The sequence below is a fragment of the Electrophorus electricus genome, unplaced genomic scaffold (assembly GCF_041902795.1).
Source record: "Electrophorus electricus isolate QZ-2024a unplaced genomic scaffold, ASM4190279v1 Scaffold264, whole genome shotgun sequence".
Classification (NCBI taxonomy): Eukaryota; Metazoa; Chordata; class Actinopteri; order Gymnotiformes; family Gymnotidae; genus Electrophorus; species Electrophorus electricus.
The window spans coordinates 30,001-39,408 of NW_027658544.1; the positions used below are offsets into that span (position 1 = coordinate 30,001).

General features: G+C 47.3%; 2 protein-coding genes across 5 annotated transcripts in view; both read left to right on the top strand.

The window, feature by feature from the left end:
* LOC145643274 (1-phosphatidylinositol 4,5-bisphosphate phosphodiesterase delta-3-A-like) overlaps nucleotides 1–2,395 on the top strand; it is a 28,818-nt gene extending 26,423 nt beyond the window's left edge. For 3 of the 4 annotated variants that reach the window (XM_081709035.1, XM_081709032.1, XM_081709033.1), the window contains 2 exons: nucleotides 435–584; nucleotides 968–2,395. In XM_081709035.1, coding sequence (XP_081565161.1) covers nucleotides 435–584; nucleotides 968–1,098 — 281 coding nt within the window. In that variant the 3' untranslated portion in view covers nucleotides 1,099–2,395. The remainder of the gene's footprint in view (nucleotides 1–434; nucleotides 585–967) is intronic. The other variant, XM_081709034.1, reaches the window with a different exon arrangement.
* Nucleotides 2,396–2,888: 493 nt separating this feature from the next.
* On the top strand, nucleotides 2,889–8,702 carry LOC145655493 (glycylpeptide N-tetradecanoyltransferase 1-like). Its single transcript, XM_081709037.1, has 6 exons — nucleotides 2,889–3,035; nucleotides 6,173–6,269; nucleotides 6,411–6,555; nucleotides 7,289–7,407; nucleotides 7,958–8,049; nucleotides 8,168–8,702. The coding sequence occupies exons 1-6, from the start codon at nucleotides 2,926–2,928 to the stop codon at nucleotides 8,286–8,288; spliced, it is 684 nt and encodes a 227-aa protein (XP_081565163.1). The 5' UTR covers nucleotides 2,889–2,925; the 3' UTR covers nucleotides 8,289–8,702.
* The last annotated feature ends 706 nt before the right edge of the window (nucleotides 8,703–9,408 follow it).

Below are 9,408 nucleotides of genomic sequence, written 5' to 3' on the forward strand. Positions count from 1 at the left end.
AATCTTAGGGTCAGGGTTAGGGTCAGGGTCAGGGTCAGGATTAAATTTGGAACTTTATTGATTCAGAGTTGCTCCTGTACAGTATGGTTGCACAATAAGGACAAATAATTTTTAATCCATATTTGCTGGATGGTGGTAATGTGCTGATTCAACAGACACCCAACTGGACACTCACTGGTCTGAAGTATTTTGTGATATCTGTAACGTGAAGGCCAATATTGCAATTGCAATTTACAAATTATGTATCGTGCAGCTCACACATTCACATCTTAATTTAAACTGGAAATGCATCTTATCTTCAGTACTGTAACTCAATAGTGTGTGTGTGTGCGTGTGTGTGTGTGCGTGCGTTCGTGTGCGTGTGTGTGTGTGCGTGTGTGCGCGTGTGCGTGCGTTTGTGTGCGCGTGTGTGTGCGTGTGTGAGGTTACTGCAGGCTTTAACCCACGCTGGGACAGCACATTGAGCTTCCAGGTTCAGGTTCCTGAACTGGCTCTTGTGCGCTTTATGGTGGAAGACCACGACCACACGAGCAAGAACGACTTTGTTGGCCAGTTCACTATTCCGTTTACAAGCCTGCGCACAGGTGGGGTGTATGCATGTGTGTGTGTGTGTGTGTGTGTGTGTGTGCTTGTGCGAGTGCGTGTGTGTATGTGAGTGCGTATGCACGTGCACACATGTGTGGGCATGCGTGCGTGTGAAAGTTTGTATGTTTTGTCTGTTGCGTTTGAATGTGTGACTGAACTTTTGATTATGTGTTTGGAGAGAATAATGGCAAGCTTCTGTGTCTGATCTCTTGAGACTTTTTAAGTCATTCACAAAAAAGTTCCACTTTTATAAAAACGTCCCTTTTCTCAGCATGTGCTCATGTTGTGTGTGTATGTGAACCCCAGTTTCTTGCCCTCATGCTTCTTTCTGGTTTGGTTTTTAATGTAAACGTGCTGTGTTTGGCTGGGCCCTGTCCCACAGGTTACCGCCACGTGCACTTGCTAAACGCAGACGGCTCCAGCCTCTCCCCTGCCAGCCTCTTTGTCCATGTGAAAGTCGCACGGCGAGGAATCCCCATCAAAACGGTGTCTGAGCGCCTGACTAACGCCTGACCTCTCCGTGCTGAGCCCTTGGAATCCTGGTCTCCGATCACGCTGTCGTGTGCGCGCCATGCCACAGAGAGCTCGCAGGCTGGGTGCAGGCGCAGACACGGGCTCTCCGTTGCAACACTATAGAACAGAGATACAAGTGGTCAAGACTCTGGATCTCTTACTGTTTCCATAGGAGCAAGTGGTCATGTGGTCTGTTGAAATCTGACATTTAACAAGTTTTAGACAGAGGTTTTAAAATCCAGTGTTTATTGTAATTTAATACTTCTAATTTAACTGATATTTAAATAATCGTTAGGTGCCATCGTAGATTTTGATGTAAGTGCCTCTTTAATTTGTTTTGTTTGAAGCTGAACTGGTATTCCATTGTTGGAAAAAATTGTGTACTACTGGTTTAAGTGATTCTAAAGGTGAGATGTAGCTGTTAACAGGAAAAAAAGACATGGTGACTATTTGAAGAAATGCATTGCAGATCATTCTGACATTAAAAGGTGAAATGAATAGAATTATATAAATAGAATTACTGTACAATGGTGGTTTACCAGAGTATAATACACAGTATACACAGTAACCCATTAATCTGCTCATCTTCATGGCATAATATGTGCTGCCTGTCCGATGTAACTGTAGTGTGACTCTGTTACACCGACAATAAAATCGCTCCAAATGAAATGTGCTAAAAGCAGACGTTTGACACTAAAACGGCACACTGATTTATTTACAGATAATGCAGTGAATCTGGATGAGTAGAAGTTAAAGCAAAAAAGTGTAGAATTTTTAAAGGTGTTTGATTAAAAGTACAGTGCTGCATTTTAGTTGCTGGTTAGTTTCTTTACTTGATTAATTACTGATCATGTTGAGCTCCTCATATCCTACAGTCTAACTAACAGTAGGTCTGAGGTGCCTGCAGGTTTGAAGTTCTGCTTGTATGTGTGGGAGGTGTTAGACACAAGTGATATTTGTAAGGGAAGGTAGAACTGTTGCGCACAGTGAGAACCTGAAGAGCCGTAATGGGATCGAACTGAGATTGAAACAGGATCGTAGTCTAAAATACATGCTGAAGAACAACTGCTGCCAGTGAACTACATAAACATAGGTCATCATTTGTTTTCACCACTGTATTTACACAGCTAAAAACATTAATGTTATTAATTATTGTATAACAAGTATGTTTTATATGTTTTATACTTTTTATGTTAAAAACTAATACATATGGTTGACATTGACATGTTTTGCAAAAATGACATTAGTTTTGAAACGAATGTTTTATTGATTTATTAAAAATCCCAGTGCAGATTACCGTTTAGGGTCTGCGTCAGATTTTCTGTGTGCTTATAACATGCTGGTGTTTGTATTTTCTGTAGTATTGAGTGGGTCATACAAGCAAAAGAAAACATTTTGACTTGTACTTTAAGGATCTATTTTGAAACTATGTAGTTTGAGAAGTGTCCATTTGATAAACTGGCTGTATAACCTGCTCATGTCTCTGTGCTGAGACGTGTCTCGTGTCAGGGTGCGTGCTAAAGTCTCACCTACCGCTCACGACTTCGGCGCCATCTTTTGGTCACCGAGCGAACGACGGTTATTTAAAAACACAATAAAATAATGCTAATAATTTTAGGGATTATAGGGATAATTAAAATCCCTAAAATTTGACACTTTGGACGCTATTTTACGTTTGTAAAGACGCGTTTGTACAGCGACTATCTTAAATCCAAGTGACCGTGAGCCGTCGCGTTGATGACAAGAGAACTACATCCCCCACAAGGCTTTGGGCGAGTCCACCAATAGGAACGGGGGGCGTGGGGGTTCCTCACTTCCTGGTTCAACATGGCGGACGAGAATGAGACAGCAGCGAAGCCGGAGCGGCGCGTGGAGGTGGACGAGGAACACGCGCACTGCAGCGACTGCGAGAACGAGGAGCACGCGATCGACGACGGGTGAGGACACGCGCGCGTGCTGTGGGAGCGCAGACTGGGCATACTGGTGCTCCGCGCGCCTACAGACTGGGCCCTGTGCGGTTAGGCGATGTGGGCTGGAGTCTTTGGACCCGCCCCCGGGAGCTCGTCATTGGTCCGCTAGTTTGACTGACGACACGAGCCAAACAGCGATTGGATGAAATGTATGAAGTTTAAGGAAGGGGCGGGACATCCGGCCTCGTTTCGCTAGTGTTCCCGTCCAAACTAGTGTGTGTGAGAGCTGCTTTTCTGTAAATGTGAATGATTACTGACGGGCTGTTTAACGTTAACGCTGCTGAAATAATCGCAACTGACGGGCTGTGTAACGTTAACGCTGCTGAAATATTTGCAACTGACGGGCTGTTTAACGTTAACGCTGCTGAAATATTCGCAACTGACGGGCTGTTTAACGTTAACGCTGCTGAAATAATCGCAACTGACGGCTGTTTAACGTTAACGCTACTGAAATAATCGCAACTGACGGGCTGTGTAACGTTAACGCTGCTGAAATAATCGCAACTGACGGGCTGTTTAACGTTAACGCTGCTGAAATAATCGCAACTGAGGGCTGTTTAACGTTAACGCTGCTGAAATAATCGCAACTGACGGGCTATTTAACGTTAACGCTGCTGAAATATTCGCAACTGACGGGCTGTTTAACGTTAACGCTGCTGAAATAATCGCAACTGACAGGGCTGTTTAACGTTAACGCTGCTGAAATATTCGCAACTGACGGGGCTGTTTAACGTTAACGCTGCTGAAATATTCGCAACTGACGGGCTGTTTAACGTTAACGCTGCTGAAATAATCGCAACTGACGGCTGTTTAACGTTAACGCTACTGAAATAATCGCAACTGACGGGCTGTGTAACGTTAACGCTGCTGAAATAATCGCAACTGACGGGCTGTTTAACGTTAACGCTGCTGAAATAATCGCAACTGAGGGCTGTTTAACGTTAACGCTGCTGAAATAATCGCAACTGACGGGCTATTTAACGTTAACGCTGCTGAAATATTCGCAACTGACGGGCTGTTTAACGTTAACGCTGCTGAAATAATCGCAACTGACAGGGCTGTTTAACGTTAACGCTGCTGAAATATTCGCAACTGACGGGGCTGTTTAACGTTAACGCTACTGAAATAATCGCAACTGACAGGGCTGTTTAACGTTAACGCTGCTGAAATATTCGCAACTGACAGGGCTGTTTAACGTTAACGCTGCTGAAACAATCGCAACTGACAGGGCTGTGTAACGTTAACGCTGCTGAAATAATCGCAACTGACAGGGCTGTGTAACGTTAACGCTGCTGAAATAATCGCAGCTGACATGGCTGTTTAACGTTAACGCTGCTGAAATAATCGCAACTGACAGGGCTGTTTAACGTTAACGCTGCTGAAATAATCGCAACTGACAGGGCTGTGTAACGTTAACGCTGCTGAAATAATCGCAGCTGACATGGCTGTTTAACGTTAACGCTGCTGAAATAATCGCAACTGACAGGGCTGTTTAACGTTAACGCTGCTGAAATATTCGCAACTGACAGGGCTGTTTAACGTTAACGCTGCTGAAATAATTGCAACTGACAGGGCTGTGTAACGTTAACGCTGCTGAAATAATCGCAACTGACAGGGCTGTTTAACGTTAACGCTGCTGAAATAATCGCAACTGACAGGGCTGTTTAACGTTAACGCTGCTGAAATATTCGCAACTGACGGCTGTTTAACGTTAACGCTGCTGAAATATTCGCAACTGACAGGGCTGTTTAATGCTAATATATCTAATTAATATATCTAATATATCTGATAAGTCTAATATATCTAAGATATCTGAAAAATCTAATATATCTAATATCAGCTAACATTTCACACAACACACTACAAGGCACCGATTTCCTCCTAGCTAGACAGGACTCTGTCTTATCATTTACTATATATAGTTTTAAAATGGCTGTTCTAGTGTGTGCACTGCTCCCCAGCCATAACTGCTGGTTGTTGTGTTCAGTTCTTTAGCTGTATTGTTGTTTTCTACAGTTTTTTCATGCTGGTTCAGTGGAGATGGTGTCATTCTGCTTTTGTCTGTGCAAGTCTATTCTCTCTTTCCTCTCACCCCTCTCTCTCTCTCTCTCTCTCTCTCTCTCTCTCTCTCTCTTTCCTCTCTCTTTTTCTTCTCACCCCTCTCTCTCTCTCACCCCTCTCTCTCTCTCTTTCCTCTCACCCCTCTCTCTCTCTCTCTTTCCTCTCTCTTTTTCTTCTCACCCCTCTCTCCCTCTTTCTCTCTCGCTCACCCCTCTCTCTCTCTCTCTCTTGCTCTCTCACTCTCCCTCACCCTCTTAATTGCATCTAACCTCTTTCACCTCTTGTATAATAATAAACTTAAGTTGAACCCCATGTCGCATAAAAGTAAGAGTGTAATTAGAAAAGGACAATTGTGCCGAGTTCACACACAAGATGTCTTTGTGTCCGTACGATACTGCCCTAAGATGTGGCAGGATTGAGCTGACTCAACGTAGAGGGGGAATAAAATCCTTCAGAAACACGATTTAGGGTCCTGTTCCACTGAAGTGCTTGTTCATACCTTTCTGCTGAATCAGGACACTGGTTTCCAGTGAAAGCCCACAGCTTTCTGGGCCTGCGTAGGCTACAGTGAAGTCTCCCGCTCTGCTACCCGTGTTGTAGCGAGTAAGAAACCTCAGCTGGTGCCCAGCGCAGGCATCAGTGAGCCAGGCAAGCGTGGGCGGGCGGGTTCTTCTCTCCCTTATTTACTCTGCAGAGACGTTCAGTACTGAGATGGTGGAAGGTGGTGCGCCCTGTCACATTGTTACTGAGTTTTGCTGACTCTCTTTTGGAAAACACACTAGGAGCTGTTTGGATTGTCATGGTTACAGTGCTGTTCAGCACTATGGCTTATACTACACTCTCCTTTCATTGTATTGCATGCAGTGACAGTTAAGCTAAATGGGTGAACTGGGTTGATTCATGGGTGAACTGCTCAGCGTTCGGGCTTGATGGCTGGGTTGGCTGTCCCGTGTGTTGGTCCACCCCTGGGTCTTGTAGACGTCCGCTGAGGACCGAGCGCCCCCATGCGCTAAAGCTGCCGCGTGTCACCATGTGTCTTGCAGGGAAAAGGGCGATACAGGAGCCAGGAAGAAGAAAAAGAAACAGAAGAAGAAGAAGGACAAATCGGGGAAGGAGTCTGCTCAGGACCCGCCGGCCAAAGTGAGTGAGCGTCTCGGCCTCCGCAAGTCCTGTGTGAAGAGCCTCAAGAGTCTCTCAGCACGTTGCGACTGTCGTCTGTTCCGGTTTATGTCTTTATTTTGTCCGCCTCTCCGTCTCTCTCTTTCTCGGCGCCCCCTGCAGGTTAACTCTCTCCCTGCCGATAAGCTGCAGGAGATCCAGAAAGCCATCGAGCTCTTCTCCGTGGGACCGGGACCAGCCAAAACTATGGAGGAAGCGTCCCGCCGCACCTACCAGTTCTGGGACACCCAGCCTGTCCCAAAGCTAGGTACCCAGCGTCACTGAGCACCTTGGCACAAGCGTCATGCAGCATATAAAATGATTCCCAATCTTATGCTTTCTCGCTCCTCCACAATGTTTTTTTCGTTTGTCCGCATGACAACTGGCACATTAATAATCACCTTACACTTTCATTTGTATATTAAAGGGAGGAAAAAAGAAATCTGATTCCCCTTCTGATCAATAACTGTGTCCGAGTCTGAGCAATTTGGGCGGAGCTTATCTAAACATAATAAACCACAGTGCAGTATAACTCTCCTCAGGGATCCTGGAAACACGGGCAGACCTCTGCTGGGTGAACAGGCTCCTCCCATACTCAGTTTAAGAGCACCATCACTCTCTGGCCATCACAGTCACCCCCCACCCCCCCTCCCCGGCTCTTCTGTTGTGTGGTGGTGTAAAAACTGGAGATGAAGTATTTGTGGCTGGGTATTTAGAGAAGATTGTCCACTGATGCACACAATTGGCAAGAGAACTCTTTGTGCCAAATCACACCCGTGCGTTTGTGTGTGTACATTTATGTGCACATCTTATTCTTATACGTTTCCTTAACCCGTTGGTAAGTGCGTGTTACCGACGCTGTTCCCATGAGCCAAGACCTGCGTTGTGCTTTTCATTTACTGCTGGTTTTTTTTCAGTTTTTAGTGTTTTTATACAAATTTGCAAGGACTTTACTACTGTCCTGTCGTATCAGAGGTTGACGGGTCTGTTTGCCCCTGCAGGAGAGATGGTGACGTCGCACGGCTGCATCGAGCCAGATAAAGACCACATCCGAGAGGAGCCATACAGCCTCCCACAGGGCTTCACCTGGGACGCGCTGGATCTGGGCAACCCTGCCGTGGTGAGAGCCGTCCCATACCCATCCAAGCGCTTGGCTTTCTGAGCTGATGAATATGCATTTTGGGTCCTTCCAATGAAGCAATATTTCAGCCCCTTTTGTGTTATCAGTTATTTGTTTCTTTTTGATGCTATACAACCTTGTATATTAAAATGCTAAAGTATGCTTTATTCAGACCTCCCTTCATTTTTGTAGGTATGTGAACAGTATTCTTTTATTTTGTAGAGCGTACATCTCCAGTACTTTAATCCAGGAGCAAGTGTGCCAGTGTGCCAGTGAGGCTCTGCTGGGGGCCAGGACTGCGTCTTTAAGGCCGAACACTGTGTTAGGGATTAAAGGAGCTTGTTTTTCTCTGCACTTTAAACCTGCTGCTAAAGTCGATTCAGAAGCAGAGCTGGAGCTTAGTGTCAATGTCGAGTGGACTTGCTTTGGAACGCGAGCGCAAGCCTCAGCTCAGAAACGCCACAGTCGTGACATCAGTCTACACGTCGACACGGGCGTCTCGTGTCTTACGTTACGGATGTGATCATATCTCTCTCTCTCTCTCTCTCAGCTGAAAGAGCTGTACACACTCCTGAACGAGAACTACGTGGAGGACGATGACAACATGTTCCGCTTTGACTACTCTCCCGAGTTCCTGCTCTGGTAGGCGTGTCTCTCCCGGGCCGGACGCCCGGTGGCGAGCAGCGAGGGTCAAATAGGTTGCTCCAACCCCCCTCCCCCCTGACCCCTCCCACTCTGTGCCCCCCCCCCCCCCCCCCAGGGCCCTGCGTCCTCCGGGGTGGCTGATCCAGTGGCACTGTGGGGTGAGGGTGAACTCCAACCAGAAGCTGGTGGGCTTTATAAGTGCCATCCCAGCCAACATCCGCATCTACGCCACGTAAGTGTTCGCCTTCCTCCACGCTTCCTCTGAACCAGAGCGGTTCGTCTGTGAGCTCAAACGACCTTTTGAAGCAGGAGCCTTACAAACTAGGAAAATGTCCAGATTTCACGTGTTTAAGTAATCCGTTGTCAAAGGTTTTGATGATGAAAGCAGATTAGCGGTTAAGCATATGTGCAGTGTCATTACCGCACTGTGTGTCTGAGCAGAATAAAAGTGAATAGATAAAAGCACAGAACTGGTCCAGGTGTCTGTTAGGATGTTAGGATGAGCTAACAGACACCTGTAGAGAGTGGACACACACGCACACACTCACACACCACACGCACACGCGCACACACACCACGCACACACCACACGCACACACACGCACACACACCACGCACACACCACACGCACACACACGCACACACACCACACACCACACGCACACACACGCACACACACCACACCCACACACACGCACACCACACACACGCACGCACACCACACACACGCACACACACCACACACACGCACGCACACCACACACACACACCACACACACGCACGCACACCACACACACGCACGCACACCACACACACGCACACACCACACACACGCACACACCACACACACGCACACACCACGCACACACCACACACGCGCACACACCACACACGCGCACACACCACACACGCGCACACACCACACACGCACACACACCACACACGCGCGCACACCACACACGCGCACACACCACACACGCACACACACCACACACGCGCACACACCACACGCGCACACACCACACACGCGCACACACAACACACACATGCACACCACTCACACCACACACACGCACACACCACACATACATGCACACCACTCACACACACACACCGCACACCACAGACACACCACACACTCACACACACGCACACACACATTCACACACACACGCACACACCACATACACACACGCACACACCACTCACACACGCACACACCACACACCACGCACACACCACGCACACACCACACACCACACACACACACCACACACTCACACACACAGACACGCGCACAAATGCACACTCTTGTGCAGGTACGAAAGTCCGCCAGACCTAGAATACGAAAATCC

Coding starts and splice junctions, on each gene's coding strand:
- LOC145655493 (XM_081709037.1), top strand. CDS start 2,926: ATGGCGGACGAGAATGAGACAGCAGCGAAGCCGGAGCGGCGCGTGGAG. Junction 3,036..6,172: donor GAGCACGCGATCGACGACGG/GTGAGGACACGC, acceptor TGTGTCTTGCAG/GGAAAAGGGCGATACAGGAG. Junction 6,270..6,410: donor CTCAGGACCCGCCGGCCAAA/GTGAGTGAGCGT, acceptor CGCCCCCTGCAG/GTTAACTCTCTCCCTGCCGA.